At 36.9% G+C, this 23,561-nt stretch overlaps 1 protein-coding gene across 1 annotated transcript in view; it reads left to right on the forward strand.

The window, feature by feature from the left end:
• Positions 1-22,756, forward strand: part of RNF11 (ring finger protein 11) — a 35,801-nt gene extending 13,045 nt beyond the window's left edge. The window contains exons 2-3 of the mRNA XM_007164480.3: positions 19,206-19,375; positions 20,697-22,756. Of these exons, the coding sequence (XP_007164542.1) occupies positions 19,206-19,375; positions 20,697-20,868 (342 nt within the window). The 3' untranslated portion in view covers positions 20,869-22,756. The remainder of the gene's footprint in view (positions 1-19,205; positions 19,376-20,696) is intronic.
• Positions 22,757-23,561: the final 805 nt, after the last annotated feature.

Below are 23,561 nucleotides of genomic sequence, written 5' to 3' on the forward strand. Positions count from 1 at the left end.
TTACTGAATGAAATCTATTCTGCTTTTAATTCTTTTCTTTTTTTTTTTTTAATATTATTTATTTGGTTGCACCAGGTCTTAGTTGCGGCTCGCTGGATCCTTAGTTTTGGCTCTCAGGTTCCTTAGTTGTGGCTCAGCAGCTCCTTAGTTGCATCACTCAAGCTCCTTAGTTGTGTCATGTGAACTCTTAGTTGAGGCATGCATGTGGGATCTAGTTCCCTGCCCAGGGATCGAACCCGGGGCCCCTGCATTGGGAGCGTGGAGTCTTATCCACTGCACCACCAGGGAAGTCCTTCTGCTTTAATTCTTGTACCAGCATTTTATAATTTTTTTTCTCATTGTCTTCCCACTGTCTGATGGTTCTTCATCTGCTGTTAATGCAGCTCCCCTTATAGTAACTCTTCTAATATTCTGCATATTGGAAAATCAGATAATTAGGCTTGTCATAGTATTTCCTAGCAGCTGCCAATAGAAGAGAGCCCAAAGGTAGTACCTATGAGTAGAGCAGCATTTTTATTTGTGAATAAACTGTTTGGGGATTTGGATACATGGGCACCTTGTACTTTTTTTTAAGGTTCAAAAAATTATTTTTAGAGTTTCCGTTGCAGAAATTAGCTTAAGTAAATAAAGTTGATTTTAGTAGGAAGTCCATATATACATGAGAGTAGAGAAATAGAGAAAGGGAAGAAACCTTCCTTAATACTGAGGTAAGCTTATCAGTATTTCATTTTTCACATACACCTCCCATCCCCCATTGTGTTTCATTATCTGGAATTTTCTCTTGTTCCTAGATATTGTTTCTCAAAATGCTTTTTATTTCTTAAAATGTGCTTTAGTTACCTAGGACTTCTTACGTATAAATTTTTAAACTCAGTGTAATCTTTAGATTGATGAATACTTACCCTTAGGTCCACGGATCCTTACAGGGTACAGAATAGAACTGTATTTCAGTGTAACTAATTTCCTTGGTAATCTTATGTATCCATTCAAAAGCACTGTCTGAGAAGGGATCTGTGACTTTTCATCAGCTTGGTAAAGGTTTCCATGCCACAAAGAAGGTTAAGAATCCCTGAGAGGCAGTCTCTGAGTTGCAGGTAATGAGCTCATATTTCTGCTGCCAGAAACCGCAAAGCCTTTGGGGTTTGAGCCACAGAGTTCTGATAGGTGTGTGGTATAGGTATTCAGTTAAATTTTGCTGTTGCAACATTGTTAGGTATATTATCAGACCTCATTTAAGATTAGGTAGTGTGAAATAGAGCCATTTTAAAATGGCTGAAATTCTGAAACCTATTGAAAATTAACTTGAAGTATAATTTCGTAGCCATAGATGAAAAAAATTGTATCATAGGAAAACAGTAGTATCATAATCTCAAATTGCTTAGACCATGTAGTTCAGATATTTTTTTGGCAACTCAAAATAGAAAAAATACATTTTATACCATGTTTCAGTTTGTAAAAATGGAAACAAATTTCATAAAACAGTATTGACCCTTACTATTATATATTCTGTATATTCTATTTCATTTTCTAAAAAGTCCTAGCTTTGACCCTCTAAAACTTATTTTATAATCCACAATGTTCATGACCTGCAGTCCAGAAAAAGACTCCAAGATATTGTACCAAAAAGATAAGATTATGAAATACATTTAAAATATTTTTTATGTCTGGCATTTCAAACAAAATCCCTTAGGAATTCAAACTTGCCTCTCTAAAAAGAGCATTTTAGAGAAGTGGGTACATGTTTGTACCCTGGGAATAGTCATTAAGATGTTTGTGCCAGGTTCTTTACATTTATTATCTTTATTAAGGATTTTGGACTTTATCCTAGAACAGAGGAAAGCTAGCCAGTGAAGGATTTTAGGTGGGGTTGGGAGGGGGGTATTATGTAAATTAAATTAGATTTGTATTTTTAAAGAAGGTCTCTGAGAACAAAGAGTATATGTACTATTTAGGAAGCCACTGCATTAGCAGATATTGTTAGCTAGGTTGTTGGCAGTAGAGATGAAGAGTTATAGATGAATTCTATTGATATTTGAGAGACAAAAACAGCAGAACTTAGTAATGGATTGTATGGTAAGAATTTTTCCAGGAGATTAAGATATAGAAACATCAAGAACAGATGATTTTGGGAGAAGATCGGCTGTGAAGCAGGGGAGGGGTATAGGAATAGGGCAATAATTAGATGTGGAATCGACAGTGGATTAGTTTGTTTTAATGAGAAAGACTTAGGTTTATAAGCTGATGGGAAGGATGCAGTGAAAAGAAGTTGAATAGCGAGAGCAGCAAAAATCTGTAGTATAAGGTTTCTGAGAAGGTGGAAGCACATGGAATCCAAACAGAGGTAGTAGGGTTGGCCTACACAAAAGAAAACAATCTTTAAATTTATTTTTTAATGATTTTAAATAATATATTCATGTGGTCAAATTCTAGAGAAGTACGGATGAGACATCTTATTTGTTCTCTAGCCACTCAGTTCCACATCCAGTAGGCAACTGAAGTTAATGTTTTTTGTATATCCTTCAAGAGATTTTATACACATGCAAACAAATACAAGTAGTCCTCCTTGACCCCTTTACACAAAAAGTAGCCCACTGTACAAAACAATTCTGCATGTTGCTTTTTTTTCCACATGTATCTTGAAGTTGTTTCCCTATCAGTACATTAAAAGCTTCATTCTTTTCTAGGGCTGCATAGTATTCATTGTGTGTACTGTTATTTATTTAACCAGTTCCCTATCTGATGGACATTTAGGTCATTACCATTCTTTTGATAGTGCCTCTATTTTAACAAGATGGAAAGACTAACTGGAGATAGGTGCACATGTGAGCAGGACTGTATGTTTGACTCTAAAAGTTAAGTGGTCCAAATGATCTGGATACAGAGAGCTAGGTGGTCCATTTTTGGGCCAGCAGACTGAACTTTAATATTCAGGTTAAAGAGCTGATGTGTGGAGACTCACTTGCTCAAATAAGCAGGAATTAAAATACCACATCTAGGGAAATCTGGCCAGGTCAATAAACTAGATGGAGGTAAGGGAGTCACTAGACCAAAGTTGGAGACAATAGCCAGGAAAACTCCTTAAACTACATGTTTGTCAGTTAAAAGTCACTTTCAGAAATCACCTTTTGATAGTGAAGAATTAAGAATATTTTTTGGTAGACTCAAATTGGGACCCTCCATTCAAGGTTAAATAGATCTAGCCCATATGAAGTGAAGGGCAAGGAGTCCTTTTTAGGGCAAAGACTGCGTTTTGGGTTCAGAAGCTCTATGAGAAGGCATTACTGCCTAATTTCCAAAGAATTTCAGTTTTCTACTGTTGTTTTTTAGTTATAGAATGTGTAATTTTAACGTAAAATAGAAAAATTCATTAAGTCTAAATTATAAATTTGTTTGCACTGACTTAAGGCACCTGAAAGTGGTTACAATTTTTTCAGTTAACTTTCGTGGGTCTGGGAGGTCACTCTCACTGTTAGGTACCATGGGCCAAAGCATAAGATCAAACATGAAACAGTACAAGGTCATATGGGTGACAGGTGCTAGAGGAGGCTTGAGGTGAGACAGCTAACTTTTGGTTACAGTTTTGTGAGATGGCTTCTTGAAGGACTGATGTTCAGGTGTCAAAAACCAAGATTTCTTTTATCTCTTTGTTTGAAATGTTTCCTTATATTCCTTCAACTGGTTTTTCTGTTTCTGTGGCAACCATCCAAGTTCACAGAAGTGTCTCTTAACCCTTTCGTTATTTAATAACTCTTGGGAAGCTGAAAACCATAAGTCCTCTTCCTGGGAAGATGCACAGAATTTTGCATGCAATTTCAAGGAATTTATGTACCCCCCTTAAGCCCAGATCTCAATTAACAACCTCTCGTCTATCATCTCAAACTTCTGTTCTTACTTTCTTTCATTGCCTTCTTCATTATATCTTGTCTACTGCTGCCAGGTCTCCTATTAAACAGTGATCCCTCAGTGCCAGCTATTTAATATAAAGAACAAAAATTTAAGAACATTTGATGACCTATACTCTTGGATATTTGACTGAATGGGTGTGACAGGGTCACACAGCTATTTTGTAACACCACACTGAGCCATGTTTTCCTGACTTATGGTACACAGCGTGTATCATTGGATTTCATTACATAATTCTAAACTAGAAGTGGTTTGTATACTTTAAAAAGATATTGTGAAATTTAACAATCCTTTTTCTTTGTAGTTTTACAATTTTAAATATAAAAAACCAAGTTAGTTTCCACTGATTTTTATACCTTTGCACTCCAAGTTGCCTTGTTGAAACCAAATATTGTTTAGCTAATAGTACCCTACATGCAAGAAACTCAAAAGAATTATGTATGACTGGTTCACTATATCTTAAAATTGGACTTAATACATACTACAGCATGGACGAAGCTCAAATATATAATGCTCAGTGAAAGAAGCTAGACACCAAAAAAAAAGTCATGTAGTCTGTGATTCCATTTATATGAAATATCTAGAATAGGTAAGTCCATAGAAACAGCTGGGGAAAAGGAGGAATGGGTGGTAACTACCTAAAGGGTACTAAGTTTTATGCTTTTTTCCCAAATGCAAATATTTTAAAATATGTATAATATTACTCTCTAATATTTTTTGCATACTTTTAGTTTTTACTCAGTGTCATTTTACAAGCATTTTCTCATGTTACTGTAGTTTTGAAAGCTCCAATTTTTAAAAACCATTAAATCTATAAATCTATTAAGTCCATATTACTGTCCTATACATTCAGGTTATTTCTTGATATTCCAGGATAAGTTTCTTGATTCTTGATGGTGGTAGGGGTAGAGGAGATGTTGAGATGTGTTTCTCATCTAGAAATTGTACCAGGGGAGCTTTTATGAAAAAGTAGTGTGCTGACAGTTTCAGTTTGAAAATAAGTTGTAAATAGCTGGCTGATGGGTAGATAGCCTTGCTTAGGGCAACTTTACGTTTGGAAACATTAGTATCTCTCTAGTAATCTTAACTTTTGTTTTACTTATATTTGTATTAGGAAGCCTCTTTTTTTTTTTTTTTTTTGAGGTTCATTAGCAAAAGGACTTAAGCACTCTGTATTCCATATTCTGCTTACTAGTTAGAGATTTCCTGATGACCTGACCCCTGGAATTGAGCTTGAGGAAGAATCTAAAGACTAAACCTGATTTTCTAGTTTAAGACTTGTAGGTGCTGATACTCAGCATAATCTGAGAAGTCTAGTGGACAAGTATCAGCATCTCAGTATTTATTTAATACAGTCTCAATGTTGAGATCCAAAGTGTCTGTGTCTTAAAGAGGATCACCGTAAGACAATTATAATTTTTCTTGTTTTCTATGTTAGGGTATGTTACATGAAACAACATGAACAATTAGAAGGCAAGTATGAGGGATATGGTATTTTTTTAAAATTTTCATTTTCATTAAGACTGGTTGATCAGTATTTTTTTATGGATCATGCTTTTTTAAAAAAATATTTATTTATTTATTTACTTATTTAGGCTGTGCCAGGTCTTAGTTGTGGCACACAGGATCTTTAGTTGCGGCATGCATGCAGGATCTAGTTCCCTGACCAGGGATCGAACCCAGGTCCCCTGCATTGGGAGCGTGGAGTCTTACCCACTGGACCACCAGGGAAGTCCCAGGGATATGGTATTGAATGCATAGTCCATTAGAAAATAAGAACCAGCTATGTAGAAGCTTCAGCAGCTGATTTGACTAGAGGATATAGAAAACATACTTGGTCAGACTAATTTTTTTTTTTAGACCTCCTGAAGAGATCCTGTTTGCTTAAAATAAGCAGTCTTATAAAATCCTTACTCCTTTAACCTCCTCCCTGAAATATTTCACTAGGCTTCTGGGAAAACTCACATTAAAATATAGGCCTTTTCAAAACAATTTTCAGCAGTTGGTGCTGGGACACCTGCATATTCACATACAAATAATGAGGTTGGACCCCTTCCTCTCACCATATACAAAAATAAACTCAGTGGTTCATATACCTATACTATAGTTTTAGTAAGAGCTAAAACTATGAAACTCTTAAATATAGATGTCTTCTTGACCTTGGATTAGGTAAAGCCTTCTTAGATATGATACAAAAAGCACAACTGACCAAAAAATAAATTAGGTGGATATCATCAAATTAAAAACTTGTGCTTCAAAGGACACCAGCACAGTGAAAAGACAGTCCATAGCATGCAAGAAAGTATTTGCAAATCATCTATCTGATAAGGAACTTATGTTCAGGATATATACAGAACTCTTTACAACTCAGTGAAGATAAAAATCCCAGTTTTAAAAAGAAGTAACAGATCTGGATAGACATTTCTCCAAAGAAGATGTACAAGTGGCCACCAGCACATGAAAAGTTGTTTAACACCATTTGCCATCAGGGGAAATGCAAATCAAAACCACTAGGGTGGCTGTAATTTAAAACAAACAAACAAAAAACAGAAACAGAAAATAAGATTTGGCAATGATGTGGAGAAATTGGAAGTAACCATCATACACTTCTGGTGGGAATGTACAATGGTACAAGCGCTTTGGAAAACAGTTTGGCAGTTGCTCAAAAGATTGAAATAGAATTATCATATGACCCAGCAATTCTGCTCCTAGGTGTATACCCAAGATTGAAAACATGCCCACACAGAAACTTGTACACAAATGTTCATAGCAGTGTATTCATAATAGCCAAGAAGTGGAAACAACCCAAATGTCCATCAGCTAATGAATGGCTAAACAAAATGTGGTATATACATACAATGCAGTATTATTCAGCAATAAAAAGGAATGAGGTTTTGATAAATGCTACAACATGGGTAAAACATGCTAAGTTGTAAGTCGCCAAAGAACTATTGTATAAAATAGATAAACAACAAGGATATATTGTAGAGCACAGGGAAATATAGTCATTGTTTTGTAATAAGGTTAAATGGAGTATAATCTATAAAAATATTGAATGACTGCCGTACACTTGAACCTAATATAATATTGTAAATCAACTACACTTCAACAACAGCAGCAAAAAGCTGTCAGAATCCAAGAAATACACCTCCTAAAGAGTTTTGCAGGGGCTTCCCTGGTGGTGCAGTGGTTAAGAATCTGCCTGCCAACTCAGGGGACACAGGTTCGAGGCCTGGTCCAGGAGGATCCCACATGCTGCGGAGCAGCTAAGCCCGTGCGCCACAACTACTGAGCCTGCGCTCTAGAGCTTGCGAGCCACAGCAACTGAAGCCTGTGCACCTAGAGCCCGTGCTCCACAAGAGAAGCCACCACAATGAGAGACCCGCGCACTACAACGAAGAGTAGCCCCTGCTCGCCGCAACTAGAGAAAACCCACGCACAGCAACAAAGACCCAATGCAGCCAAAAATAAAATAAAATTTAAAAATTAAAAAAAAAAAAGTTTTGCAGAATTCTTACAACTGAAGTTCACCAGTTTTCAGAGGGAATTAATTTTTTTTGATGATGTTAGCCCTTCAAAAAATAACCCTTAAAAAGGGGGGGGGGGCTTCCCTGGTGGCGCAGTGGTTGAGAATCTGCCTGCCGATGCAGGGGACACGGGTTCGAGCCCTGGTCTGGGAAGATCCCACATGCCGCGGAGCAGCTGGGCCCGTGAGCCACAACTACTGAGCCTGCGCGTCTGGAGCCTGTGCTCCGCAACAAGAGAGGCCGCGATAGTGAGAGGCCCGCGCGCCGCGATGAAGAGTGGCCCCCGCTCACCGCAACTAGAGAAAGCCCTCGCACAGAAACGAAGACCCAACACAGCCATAAATAAATAAATAAATAAATCTTTAAAAAAAAAAAAAACAGAAAATAGACACTCAAAAAACACTTGTTTAAAAAAAAAAAGAGGGGGGAAGGTATCTGTTAGAGAACTTAGTGCAGTAAATGCAATAACAGACTTCCTGAGCTCCAAAGACAACGCTTGGCTGCTACAAACGTATTGTTTTTGGAATTAACACCGTTTTAAGCTTTCGTCTTTTAACTCCTTAAAGGCTGTGTATATTCTGACTCTGGTTTTGCAAAGAATTCTTGGGCTTATTACTTTTAGCTTTCAAGTAGTCATATATTTGAATCTTCCATTTAAGGATGAAAGATAGTTATTGAAATGTATATTCTTATTCTTTGAACTGGTAAAATTCAAAGATAGGATGCTTAAATGAGAAAAATTCCAGTATTTTTTGGCTGTAGCAAAGAAGTGGTTCCAACAGTAACTCATGCACTAAGTCAGATGGGATATCTCTAGGCCCACAACTACCCTGGAGATCTGCCCCACTGGTAAGCAATTCTTTGTTAGTAAGTGGGTACCATTTCCCCTCTGGAAATCAGTTTGCTTGATGAGAAGGAAAAGGTGGTCTAATTTAGGTCTCATTCAGTAAAGAAAATAGTGGTGGTGCTTAGGAGACTCTTATTTTAGACAAAATTAACTCAGAGGAAAGGTGCTTTATTTTAACTATACACATGGATTAGAATCAGACAGATGTCAAGGAACCAAGGCAGCCACTTTCTCCCATTTTTCTTACCCAGAGGCTTCAGGGTTTTTCATTTGTGGGCTTTCCTAATGTCTGCTTCACTCAGCATTTCTAATCTGTCTTTAATACAAACAGTTTCCTCAAACCTCAGTTTACACATCTCGTATTTGCTGCTCAATGACCTTTCAGGTCAGTTAATTCAGTTTTCCAATTCTAATTCTAAGAGAAGACAGTCTGTTGATTCATCCTCTCTTCACCAGTCAGGAGGTTGCAAGTCATCAAACGTTGACTAGCCTGTGGGTCTACTGGAATGTATGCCTGTCCCAGGAGTTGCCAGGTCATGGGCAATTTAGGGATAGTAGGAGCCATGGGTGAGCGAGGTAATCATCTTCTCTTGTTTGCTATATCTCTGTATCCCCCTATTGTAGGAGATTTAGGCTTTGTAAGGACAGACCTCATCTGTCTTGGTCACCACTGTATCTCCTTTGCCTAAAGCAGCATCTGAAATATGGTTGAGTATTCAAGAAATATTGTAATTTGTGCCTAGGCTCAAAATGTGACCTTGATTTCAGTTGTCTTGACCTTTAGATGGATTTATGACTTGCTAATGCCGAGTGTCTGTGGTGATGATGCCTACCAGCTCTCCACCAGTTAGGATACTGTATATAACCTTGTATAACAAGTGCTCAGTGAATATTTATGTAATGAATAAAAGAAGCCAGCTTTTTCATTTCTTTAAAAAATAAGCAAACAAATAAATGCCAAAACGCCCTCCTGGAAGCAATGCTCTTTTTCCATGCAGATCACTTTGGTTTGATCTCATTAAATAAAACATATCATTTGTCAGTATCATTGATGGGCTGCTGGCTTTTTTCCCCTCTATGTATAATTGTTATCCTTTATGGTTCAGGAATTGCATTAATGCTAGTCTTTGGGGTTTTGTTTGTTTGTTTGGTTTGAGGGTTTTTGGTCAAGATTCATTGAACATCAGAGTTAGAATATGCATTGAGATCATTTATTCCAAATCCTCCATTTTATGGCCTTACGTTTCAGTCTGGCAAAATGCAGAGAAAACCATTCCCAGTAGGAAACTGCAGCTGGGGAGGGGGTGGTGCCAGCAGCAGTTTGTGAGGCTGTAAGGAGAAAATCAGAAGAGCTGACTCTTCTGGAGGGAAGGACACAGCTTTTGGTGACAAGCTGCATTCTTCGGCAGTGACTTTATTTTTCCTTCACCACAAACCAGACTTGTACTATTTCCAGCCTCAGCACATTATTTAGGCACTTCCCCACTGCATTGTTTTATTTAGTTTCTGAAATTATATCATATTCCCTAACCTGGGTCCAACTTTTAATGCATTGCCTTTCAGACAGACAAGTTCACACTTTGATCTGTTTCTTTCTTGACTTGTAAACTCTGAGATTGGGGCCCATTTTATTTTTCACAACATTCATCATTTTATAGATGATTCATTATTTATTAAGAAACAATTGGAACACTTCAGAGATTTTCCTCATCAGAAGGTCAAACCTTGCTTTTTTGTGTGACTGACCCTGTCTTTGCCCTTTGCTCTGCCTCAGCACATTTTGTAATCCTTTGTTCCTTGTCTATTCTACCCCTTTCTGTGATGCTGCATTTCTTTTCCTAACACATTTTAATTTAAATTTTTCCCTTTCTTTAAAGCAAATGCTTTTGCTTGGATTCTCTTTGGGGTTTTTTGTTGTTTTTTTGTTTTTTGCATGAGAACGTGGAGAATTAAAACATTAAAGAGGAAAAAAATGTTTAAATTTACTTGAAATATATTTGCTTCTCTTACTGTGAATTCCCTCTTTCTCAAAATTTAAACTCACAGGGCAAGTACATGTATGTCTCCTATCAACATTGAGGAAATGGTAGTTAGATAAGGCATTTAAGTAGATGCTGGGGATAAAGGGAAGGGAGGAAGAGATGTGTACCTTGGATGACTAATGATGTCATTATAGGAAGGCCCAGATATTTGAGCCCCTATCGTGGTTGGTACATTTTCTTAGTTATTCCTTATAACATTCTTTTAAGATAGGTATTCTATTCATTTTTCTGATGAGGAACCTTAGGCTTAGAGGTATTAAGTAACTTGCCTATGGTCACATACCTGGTAAGTGCCAGAGGCTGAAATTCTATGATATGTCTGTGTTCCTTCCACTATACTTTTCTATTATTAACCTAGATAGTGGGCATAGAAATTCTGAGCTTGAGAAGGATTGTGGAAGTAGAAGGAGATAATTAGTTTGATTTTGGACAAATTGAAGTTACTGTGGGATAGAAAGGTAGGTAGAAATTTCAGAGAGGCAACAAACCAGATTATCACTTGGAGAAGGAATGTTGGTTGTAATTTATATCAGGTTTTCCTTTTTGGTTTTATTGTGGCGTAATCCAGATCCTTAGCAAAATTTTCATAGCATGTTTACAAAATCCTGATAAGAATATATGACATGGATTACAGGAACATGAGTGCTTTGATTTAAATCATTCAGTTATCCAGTAATGTTTGAATCCCTACTATGTGAAAGATACTGTGCTAGGTAAATAGTATATATTGGTGAGCAAAACAGACATAATCCCTGCCTTTATCAAGCTTACAGTCTAGTGGTGAAGGAATACATTAATAAAATAGTCACGCAATCACCTTTTTAGCCCAGACACAAAATACTTCATGAATCATATTCATAGACATAGAGAGGTGAGGGCAGCCAACTGAACCACCCTTGAAGGTTGCCAGCATTTATATTAATTAGCAGTTTACTACATTGGTGATTTAGATTTTCATAAACCCATTCATTTTGTACTAAGTGCCCTTATACATTGTAAATGATTAATTTGTAAATGTTATTTTCCACAGGTCTTCAAAATCATATTTAGGGTTCACATTTTGGAGGGATTGGTGGAGATACTATTATTATCAGTCATTCTTAAAGAATATACTTAGCAAAGCAAAAACAACTCTGTAATCCCAGTGTTATAGCATGTATACTAACTTTAATAAGTATAGAAACACTGAAATGAGAAGGAACATGGGAGTAAGTTAATGGGTGACTATTTTTAGCTATTAGTAGATAACATTTTTAGTAGGTCATTTATTCATCTATCCATTCAGTGAGGAGCAAAAACAGACACAATTCTTATCATTGATCTTACAGTCTGGTGGGAAAGACAACATTTAAATTACTATAACTAAATATAAAATTACAACTATGACAGATGCTATGAAGGAAAGTTACTTGGTGTATAAGAGCCTATAACAGAGGAGAATGGTTAGTTAGGGAAGATTTCTGAGAAAATAGAAGTTGAACTGAGCTCAGAAGGAAGAAAAAAAGAGGTATTTAAGCAGAGTGATGGTGGAGGAGAGTGTTTCATGCAGAGAATACAGCAGGTGCTATGACTTCACCTAGGAGAGATCTTGCTTCTTTAAAGGATCTGAAAGAAGGCAGTGGGGCTAGAAAGCAGTGAGTGAGTTGTTAGATGAGGAAGGAGAGGGTGAGTGGTAGGTAGGTAGGTAACCAGACTATGCAGGGCTTTGGAGGTCTTGTTAAGGACTTTGGACTTCATCCTAAGAGCAGTGGGAAGCTATTGAAGGAGTTTTAAAGTATGTTGAGGAGGGCATAGGGTTGGATTTGTTTTGGAAAGATTGCTGTAACTTCTGGGTAGAGAACAAATTGAGATTTTCCTAGCTAATCTTGTACACCAGGAAAGAAATGGGAACTTAGACTGGAGTATTGGCAATAGACATGGAAAGAAATGAATAGATTCCATCAGCATTTCAATAGAAAATAAATTCACTAGAACCCGGTGATGTATTAAATATGGGAAGGTAAAGGGAAGGGAGGTACCAAGGATGTTTCTGTCTTCCAGAACTAGAAAGGTGGTTGTGTCATTTACTGAGATAGGGAAGAGGACCAGGTTTTGGAGGGGAGTTCATTTTGGGGCATCGAATTAGAACTGTCAAAGTAGAGCCTGGAGTTTAAAAGCGAGATCTAGACTGGAATATAAATTTGTGAATCATTTATATCTAGGTGGTAGTTTTAGCTGTCAACATGGACATAGTTTTGGTGAAGAGTATAGGGCAGGAGAAGAGACCAGGACAAAAACAGTCACGTTTGTGACTCCATATACCGTCACATCATGAGGTTCTGGGGATTAGAATTTCAGCATAAGAATTTTGGGGGACACAGTTCAGCATATAACCCTTCTAGGTCAAAGGTGTTTTTCTCTGTGCTAAATAATAAATGTTCAAAATATTAGTTCCTTCAAACTTGCTTTGAAAAAAGGAATAAAACAGAAGTACTGTGTAACTGCCATTGTCAAAACACACATTTTTCACAAAAGAGCATTTCTTTTTTTTTTTGTGGCCATGCCACGCAGCATGCGGGATCTTAGTTACCCAACCAGGGATCAGACCCATGCCCTCTGCAGTGGAAGTGCGGACTCTTAACCACTGGACCGCCAGGGAAGCCCACAAAGGAGCATTTCTAATGAACATCACCAGATAAACTGCTTGAAAACAAAGGAGTCAATGCAGGCACTATCCATCACTCTTTTTTTTGGGTGGGGGAGGCGGGTAAGTGCCAAACCCGAGCCCCCTGCAGTGGAAGCGCAGAGCCCTAACCACTGGACCGCCAGGGAATTCCCCCTATCACTCTTAACGTTATCTAGAATGATCTTCAGTTCCATTGGAGGACTCATCATTCTTAGCATATAATTGTAATCACAGCTATGATTTATTACTGCAAAAGACCGCAAATCAAAATTGGTAAAGGGAAAGGGTGCATAGGTCCATAGAAAAGGCACAGGCTTCTAAGAGTTCTCTCCTAGTGGAGTCACACAGAATGTGCTTAATTCTCCAGCACTGAATTGTGCCAACATGTTTGAAGTGTTGTCTACCAGGGAAGCCCAAAGTACTGAGCCACTGCCTAACATATACCAAAATTCTAGACTCCCAGAGGGAAAGCAGGTGTTCAGCATAAGTTGTACTGTTCACACAAAGAGTTTAGGCACAGTGAGCCATCAGTTAGGGAATGTTGAGAACTGTCCCAGAGTCCAGATCTTTTAAACAGTGCTGTTTTTATATCCCCGCCCAATCTTCCATTCAGTGTCTTCTAGCTGACAGGAGAAACAAGTTTACATTTTGCCACCTAGAAAATACCATTGGATCTCTAGTTACTAAATAGTAATTCATACTTAAGGTCATTTTTAATAAGTATGATGGGAATTAAAACTAGGTGTGTGTGGTAAGAAGGGTGAGGCTATCTTTAAAATATCAGGAGTTCTTAGTCATTTTCTTCCCTATAGAGGGTTTCTGAAAAGTCGCATATAAACCGAAATTAGAATGGTGAATCACTTAAAATATCTAGAGGGTTTCTTTCGTTTAACAAAAATACCGAAGAAGAAAATACATCCATAATGTGAATAAGGGGTTTTGTTTTTCTATCTATTAATATGCTTCTTCGTAAGGTAGAGCTTTCCTTTTCTGTTCTGCTTTCTGTGTTCTGTGTACCCATATGTGAACCACAAGACCAAAGAAATCTAGCCTCTTAAAAAGCACATGCTTAGAGACAGTTAAAGTCTTTTTGTTTGTAGTAGGTATGTTCAAGGATTAAGGAGTACCTCATTACCCACAGTCTTATACGAATTGTTCCACTGACTTCCGTATGAGTCATATCTTGATGTGGATGGCGGGTCATCAAGACTGGTCAGTTGGTCTGGGACTGAGAATAATGAAAGGTAGTCTAGACTGGAAATCGTAATTCAAGGGTTGAAAATCTGAGCTGGCAGGGGTTACAACAGAGGCCGAAGAGTTTCTTGTATTCAGAGACAAGCCAGAAAGATAGGACCAAAGCCAGGGGCAATAGTAGTTAGCTTCAAGTCTGCAAACCAGAGTCATTTGATGTTGGAGAGAAAGCAGAGGGTTAGAATAACTTACTACAGGAAGTATCAGAGACTCAAATCTTATAATTTAATTTTTCAGACTGAAAATCCCATATTCATAAATAGCAGTGTTTTAAAAGCAGTGTTCTATTGATTCCTAGGATTCTGTGAAAGTACCCCAGGTAGGAGTGGGGGTGTGGGATTCTATTTTTATGTCAGCAATAGAATCTATTTTACAGGGCAGTTTCAAAATGGATTTGATGTTCTTTGAAATTCTTAACAACTTTTAGAAGTTGTTGACATTATAAAACCTTTATTGCAGATGAAAAATCTTTATAACTTTATTAGAAATTCTTTATTTTGATGGCTTTCTTAAAATGTCATTTCAATGTAGTATAAATGGACAAAGTCCAAATCATTAACTTGGAGAATCTCCTTCCTATCCAGCAACCAAGCATGTGATGTAGTGGAATTTACCAGCTTAAAAGGGAGACCAGAATTCTTATTCCAACATTGTCAGTAATTTTGTGACTGTAGGCAAGCCTGGGCCTGTAAAATGAGAGAGTTGTTCTTAAGTGAATTTCTAAGATTCTTTTTTGACAAGTTTTACTTACCTTTGTCATAGTCTAGTCCATTTCTTCTTTTTTAAAAAAATTGTTGTATTTCATTTTCATCTTTATTGAGTTATAATTGACATACAAAATTGAAAATTCAGTCCATTTCTTAAACGTTCGAATGCTTTTCTATAGTCACATACTAGTAGAGACAGAATAATATTGTAGTAGCTAACATTTATTTAGCTAACATTTATTTAATGAGCTTTTGTATGTGTGTCTCATGCTGTACCGGGACAGCAGTTACAAGTCTCCTTTAATTCTTACAGTAGTCCTGGTACTTTACACATAGAGAAACTGAGTCTAATAGAGGTTAAGTAAATAACTTGGTCAAGGTCTTATGACTAATAAGTAGCAGATCAGGGACAGGCTTTTTGACTCTGAACTATGAAACTTTTCTGCATCGAAAGTTAGCCTGCTAGGTATAAAACCTTAGAGAGGTGAATTTCTAAACCAGAGGTGCAACAGCCATTTTTATGATCTTTAATAACAGAAGGGTCATGTAACTTTTATATGCACTATAAAGCCTGGTCAACAAAGTTATTTTTCTAGTGCATAAAAGATGCTCTGAGTTTGACCTACAAACTGAAAATTTTTGTATATATACAGACTTGTTTAAAAGGAAATATTTGTTAAAAAAATAATTATATAAAGCAAAAAATTGCCTGTAGTCACAATGGTGTAGATATATAGGGCTGAAAGAAAGTTTTCATACTGTGCTAAAGAAATGCAGTTTTTAATTAGTTAATTAATTTTTGGCTGCATTGGGTCTTCGTTGCTGCGCGTGGGCTACCTCTAGTTGCGGTGAGCGGGGGCTACTCTTCATTGTGGTGCACGGGCTTCTCATTGCAGTGGCTTCTCTTGTTGCGGAGCACGGGCTCTAGGTGCGCGGGCTTCAGTATTTGTGGCACACGGGCTCAGTAGTTGTGGCTCGCAGGCTCTAGAGCACAGGCTCAGTAGTTGTGGCGCATGGGCTTAGTTGCTCTGCGGCATGTGGGATCTTCCCAGACCAGGGCTCGAACCCATGTCCCCTGCATTGGCAGGCGGATTCTTAACCACTGCGCCACCAGGGAAGTCCTGAAATACAGTCAGTTTTGTACTTCACTTCCTCTTTGAAAGCTAGAAGAATTGACAGTCTCTTCTCACTTGATGACTGCACTTGTTAACTAAAGTTTTACTGTATTCTGTATAATCGTCTTAATTCTTTTATAGGTAGACACCTATGTAATTAAGCTGAGGCTAGAGGCAGAGTCTGTCAATATTGTGTGGTAGGGAGGAGGATTGGGGAAAGCTTTAGGTCAACAAGCTGCTAGACGAGGTAGAATTTGGACCAAGAGACGTGCAGGGGAAAGTAGAGGGGATAGCAAGAACAAAGCCAGTAAGATGGACAGGCATGAAACATAGGAAACAGCTAATTGGGCTGCAGTAATAAATATAGCTCTTCGAATGCGGTGTTAATAGTTATAATAGCTACTATTTATTGAGTTCCTGCCATTTCAAGGTTCACCATCTTTCTCATTTAAGTCTTATAGCAACCATATAAGGTAGGGTAACCCAGATACGTTAAATCATTTCAACACAGTCACTCTGTTAAGTGGCAGAGAAGTGACTTTAACCCAAGGTTATCTGGATCCAAGAACCATACTTAATAATAAATCTTCTTTGCATGTAATATGAACTAAATAAATACTTGGATGAAGAATATAGTTCTGATAAGCACTCACATGCTTGGTTATTATTTCCTAAATCATGAGCTAGAAGTATGAAAGTAACCATTAATGATTTTATGTGGAAATTCGTAAAACATGAAACTTTGAACTACTGACATTTTACCAGAGAATGTAATCTTAATTATTTGATAAAGGATTTACTGTGTTTTGAGATCTTTAATTACAGATTTGTTCTGAATCTCAGAGAAAAGAAATATTTAAAGTCTTAAGTTGAACTGCCTTTGACAAGAAACTCAGTAATAACTACTGTCAAAAAAGGGGTTTGGGCTTCCCTGGTGGCGTAGTAGTTGAGAATCTGCCTGCCAATGCAGGGGACACGGGTTCAAGCCCTGGTTTGGGAAGATCCCACATGCCGCGGAGCAACTGGGCCCGTGAGCCACAATTACTGAGCCTGCGCGTCCGGAGCCTGTGCTCCGCAACAAGAGAGGCCGCGAGAGTGAGAGGCCCGCGCACCGCGATGAAGAGTGGCCCCCACTTGCCACAACTAGGGAAAGCCCTTGCACAGAAACGAAGACCCAACACAGCCAAAAATAAATAAATAAATAAAATTTAAAAATATGTTAAAAAAAAAGGGGGTTTATAAGAATAAGGCTAATTTAAAGGGACATAATGGTATCTTTAAGAGACATTGTAGGGGCTTCCCTGGTGGCGCAGTGGTTGAGAATCTGCCTGCTAATGCAGGGGACACGGGTTTGAGCCCTGGTCTGGGAAGATCCCACATGCCACGGAGCAGCTGGGCCCGTGAGCCACAATTACTGAGCCTGCGCGTCTGGAGCCTGTGCCCCGCAACGGGAGGGGCCGCGATAGTGAAAGGCCCACGCACCGCGATGAAGAGCGGTCCCCGCACCGCGATGAAGAGTGGCCCCCACTTGCCGCAACTAGAGAAAGCCCTCACACGAACCGAAGACCCAACACAGCCAAAAATAAATAAATAACGTAGCTATAAAATTAAAAAAAAAAAAAAAAAAGAGACATTGTAGTGAAGTGCATTTTTCCTTGAATTAAATATTTCAGTATTTGAGCCTACTTTATATGTATCTGAGACTTTCCCCTAAAATTTCTCTTTGAAAAGGATATTTATACTTAAGCCCTTATGAAGGCTCTAATTATGGTTGCATTCTTAATTATTTTATTTTGAACCGCAGAAGCCATTGGCTCAAAACAGCTTCAATTGATGCTAGTTCTTAATGCTTATGGAGGTTATTTCACAGAATTGTTTTTTTTTAAAGCTTAACACAAATTTAGCAATTATTCCTGGAGGCATAATCTCATACTTGCAAATGTTGGCTGTCATTGTAAATGAGTGCTTAAATTGTAGAAATCATGAGTGATCCTACAAGATGAATGAAAATAACATTTTCTAATGTAATGTGAATAGGTAGTTGTGATTTAACGTAAATTTTCCCATGAAAACATCATACATGGATTGAAAGTGTTATGTCTCAGTTTATTCAGTAGAGATGTTGTCTTAAACACCATATTAGGTGGCTCAAAAATGGTTTTAGCCACAATGAAATCATTAGGTCAGAGATGCACTATTTCCCTCGTATTCATTGAGGTCTCTTCCCAAATGTCTCATCAGAGAGATTTTTTCTGAGTATCTTACCTAAAGAAGCAGTCTCCATCAATCTAGGAACTTTATTTTGTTTACTCTTCACTCCCCATCACCTAGCACATAATAGATACTCAAGTATCTGTTGAAAGACTGTATAGAGTGTGAATAAAATTATCTCATAAATGTGAGTAGGAAAAAAAAGCAATACAGTTGACCCTTGGATCAATGGTTTGGACTGCACGGGTCCCCTTATACACAGATTTTTTTTTTTCAACAAATACATACTACAGTACTACATGATCCGTGGTTGGTTGAGTCATTGGATGTGTATTCCGTGTAGAAGGAAGGTGGCCTCATTTGGCTCACTGGATTATCATATCTAAATATGTATCCAAAAGCCTAAAAGAAATTTTACAGAAGTTTATTGCAATAATGTCCAGTCTTTTCAAAAAAATAATAAATAAATTTTAAGATTGTTGTCTGTATGGAAAGAAAGAATAAGTTTGCAAATAAGAAGAATCTATAATGGTCAATTCTAATGTAAATAATGATATACTGAGGCCACAAAACTCCGTTGTGGCTTACAGAATATTGAATACAGTCCATTTGGTTAATTAATTAGTTACATTGATTTATCTTTTTGTGTATCAGGAATGAATATGTCTGTGTTATATGGTTTTCCTTTAGAAATACTTCAAGTAACATTCCATTCCAGTTTTTCTGTAAAGCTGTGTTTCAGTATCCTTTAAACATAGGTAGATATGCTAAAGTTAAGGCAGGGTAAAACAGAATCTCATGCTACAGCATACTTGTCCAGTCTCCTTCTCCCCAAGGCCCCCTCCCCTAGCCAAAAAAGGAAGAAACAAAAGGAAAACACTACCCCAGAAAACAAATTTTTAAAAAATAATTCTTTTCTCCATTTTAAAAAATTTAGGAACAAGTTCCAGTTCCGGTCTATCATCCAACACCTAGCCAGACTCGCCTAGCAACTCAGCTGACTGAAGAGGAACAAATTAGGATAGCTCAAAGAATAGGCCTTATACAGCATCTGCCTAAAGGAGTTTATGACCCTGGAAGAGATGGATCAGAAAAAAAGATCCGGGAGTAAGTTTTAATTTATACATATTTCAAAGATCTATCTTCAGAGATCTGATTTTTAAAAATACTCTCCTGCATTTTGGAAGTCAGATGTTTAATCAGTTCTTGCAAGGAAATGTTTAGATGTAGCAATTAAGAAGAATTTTCATATGAAAATAGCTAAGAAATAAATGATGGTGTGCATTCTGACCATTTTATATGTTGCCTCTGTCCACTTGGATGACAGTTAATGTCAGTTAAAAATGATTTACCTGTGTAATAACTGTGAAGTAGTACCAGCATTGCTGGTGGCCTAATCAATTGGGAAAGCCATTTGGCAGGATGTCAAGGACCTTTAGATCCTAAACCCTTTGAAACAGTTAATTCTAGAGATCTATCCTAAAATATGTACCTCACTTCAATCCCTAGAGTTTTATGCATAAAGATAGTCACCATAGTTTTATTTAGTGAAAAATAACAGTAGAGGAATACTTTGGTAGGTTATGTAGCCATTAAAATGGTTTGCTAAGGGTTTTAGTGATATGAGGAAAATCTTATCCATTTCTTAACTTGTAGAATAATTGTACTAAGCCTGATGAGTTAAATATAAGGGAGATTTTGTCCTCAGAGCTCATTATTGTCTGAGAATCCCTAATGAGGACAGCCATTCTCCTTTTAGGTTGAGAATGGTCTTTACCAACACAGACATAAAGTAATTTACTATGTTGTGTTTGGCTCTTTGAGCTGTAGCACCATTTAGGGCTAGTACTTAAGATTATAACCTATCTAGAATATTGACTGCCGAATTGGGTTGCTTCTTGAACCTGTAGAAGAGTGCAGTGAGCTTGAAACCCGGGTTACTGAAGAGAACTTTAGCCTGTAGCAGCCCAGTAAGTAGGCTGAAATTAGTGGTTCTGTATTTACATACAGGTATTAAAGTGAAAACTATCTGGGCTTACACTAAAAAAGCAGTTCAAATAAAATTAATCTAACATGGTTTTCTACATACTAAAGCTTCACATTCTCCTTAAGGTTTCTTCTGTAATATGTAGCTGTTTTACAAGTAAAGTTCTAGCAGTGGACTTGATCCCTATGTGATACCTTTCTCTTTGCCCTGTTGATTGCTCTCAAACTCTTCAAATTCCCAGGTGATTGAAATAAGAGACTGTGGCTGTATAACACTTATTAGGAAAAAATTCAATCTGGATGCTTAGGTGGTAGGATGACAGGCAAGCCATTTTCATCTGTTCATGTTAACACTGTCTTTGTAATGGGGATTTTAAAGAGTATTCTAGATGGATCACTTCTCTAAAAATGCTTTCTTATTTCTCTCCCTCACCCTCAACAGGTGTGTGATCTGTATGATGGACTTTGTTTATGGGGACCCAATTCGATTTCTGCCGTGCATGCACATCTATCACCTGGACTGTATAGACGACTGGTTGATGAGATCCTTCACGTGCCCCTCCTGCATGGAGCCAGTTGATGCAGCACTGCTTTCGTCCTATGAGACTAATTGAGCCAGGGTCTCTCATCTGACTTCAAGTGAACCATCATTTTTGGTGGTTTTGATCTTTTGTCACTGAGCCCAAAGAGCCAGGGATTAGGAATTAAGATCATGCACAAAAGTTTCCTAAAAATTCCTGAATGGCTGCAGATGTTGGGGGAAAAAAGTATGTGATATTTTAGAAACTTAGGGGGAAAAGTAGGAAGGTATTTTTATGTAAAGCCTTGACCCAGTGTTCAAAAATATAATTGTATTTAGATCTTGTTATTGCTCCAGTACATAGGAATTGTGTAAAGTGTTATACAGCAGCTGTATATGTTTAAATTGTGTATGTTGAAGATTAGGAAAAAGATAGTGGTTGTTTTTCCTAAATGAAATAACTTTCTTCTTCCCCCCACCCAAATTCTTTTCTCAAGTTGCTGGCATTTGGGTCAAGGTTTTATTAAAAGCTACATTTTATAACACTGGCACAAAAAAAGTAGTTTTAAGCTTGTTTGCACAGTTCTTTTTTTCCATTGGAAATGGAATTCATTGCCTTAGGTCTTTTTAAATAGTGTATTATTATCGTTGGGGCTGGCTCTATGCTTGAAAACCAGTTTATTTATAACCTGTTATAAGTGCTATATCTGTTTGCAGTTAGGAAATGCAGAATTCAAAGTGATCTCCTAGCTTGTAAGCAAACTGAGATGCACTATCCCTTTTCTATAAAAAAATGAGTTAATGTGTCAAGAAACCAACTCTAGTAAAGTGGGGTTTAATATTACCCTTTCTTATGTGTTTCACCTAATTATTTTGGTTGTTAATATGGTGATAATTAAAAGTCAAGGTAAATTTTAAATATTAAGAATTCTGATTTATTGAGCTTGAATTATGCCACCATGTTTATGTAAAAATGAAAGTGGCACCATGGTTAAACTGAGAAAAGTTTCTCAGTTGTAACAATTTTGATTTATTCTTTCCTGTGACCTCCTTCCCTGTTGTCTTGAACATAGCAAAAGGATACTGCATCTCTTCTTATTGTAGTGCTGAGGTTACTGAAGTTATATAAAACACATCTCTGTTTCTGTTTCTTGGAAGGACAGTCCTGCTAGTTGACTGACAATTCTAAGCAGGGAGAATTAAGATAAATGTGTTTCATGTTTTGCACACAAATGCAGAATTTGTATAACCACATGACTTCATAGTTGTGATCTCAAAAAAGAAGGAATTTCTCTTTTATCTTTTTCTTGCAGTTAATATAAGAACACTGAATCTCTAAGCTTCTGAAGTGTTAGAGGTAGAGATGGTCTAGTAAAGATGTAGTTGTAATGTTTTATCCATTTAGCATGTGTTTATTTTTCTTTATGTACTCGAAGGTGACATATTTGTTCAACTCAGTGATATTACAGCTAAAAAATCATTCATTAGCAAAAGGAGAAGCAATCTCAACCCAACAAATCAGAAATGTTTCTTTTTATTTTATATTGAGTTGAATATTTGACTTTAACACTTTTCTACATACAAAACACAAGTTTCTCAAAGGGTTCTTCATAAATGCATTATAGAAGAATTTAGTATGTCATAAGCACTTAAATATTTGACATTCAACTGTAGCAGTATCCATGTTGGTTAATTTTCTTATGAGCCCCATGATGAGTTTGAGAAAAATTGAAAGAAATTAGATTATCAGGTTCTGTTAAATTGTTACATGTATCTTGCTTAAGTTTTTGTTCATTAATTTATATCCAATTACATAAAGCAAATTTGGAGGAAACACCTGAAGTTGTGCAATATTTTCAGCGGTATTACTTTTTTTATCTTTGTGTTTTCTACTTAAACATGATGTCTGTCATCAAGTATTATAGTCACTTTCTTTTTTTCTAGATTGTTAAAATTGGTAAATGAACTTTTTTTTTAAATCATCTTCTATGTTGCTGTTAGTCTTTATTGCAAGGCTTCTTTCACAGAAGTTTGGCAGTAATATTGAAGGAACCAGGATTGAGCTGAACGCTATTTTTTTTTTAAGGTATTTTGTATTCTTTAATTTTGATCTCCACATACCATGTTAAGAACCATCAGTTTTGGCTTTTACCAAGTTAAATAAAGTTATAATACAGTTGTAAAGGGCTAAAGTTAGAATTGATTACATAAGAATATTCTAATCCTTTCTTTAAAACACACATGTATAAATTTACTTAAAAATTTCTAGGTATATATACTTTGGGGGAAGTATTTTTTATGGCTTGGCATTTAATACCATCTAGTCATAAATTTAGAAGCTTGATAGTTTCTAAATTTTCTTAAGCCAAATAATAGGTACAACATATTTGGATTTGGGCAAGATATGTTCAGGCTTAGCTGTAGGATTTGAGATGTCTGGAAAGCCTGACCAGGAAAAAATAAAAGAATCTTACTCTTTTAAATGTAAACCGAACAATTTGAAATACTTTAAGATACTTGTAGTTTGGTTCACACAAACCTTTTAAATGCTATGAGTGTTCTTCATAAGACATCTCAGGTATTAGAAGACTCTCCAACTACTTTCGGTGTCTGTGTAATATAAAACAGAGTATAGTGAGCATTGAGGTAACAAATTTTCTGTGAACAAAGCTCCTTCTTAAGGAAGCATGCATTTTAAAAAAGGAATAACAATAAAGGAGTCCAAAGCAGAACTGCCTATGGTCCTGAGACTGAAAATGGCAAACAGGAAAGAAGGTAAGTTTCTTT

Source organism: Balaenoptera acutorostrata, chromosome 1, assembly GCF_949987535.1.
Source record: "Balaenoptera acutorostrata chromosome 1, mBalAcu1.1, whole genome shotgun sequence".
Taxonomy (NCBI): domain Eukaryota; kingdom Metazoa; phylum Chordata; class Mammalia; order Artiodactyla; family Balaenopteridae; genus Balaenoptera; species Balaenoptera acutorostrata.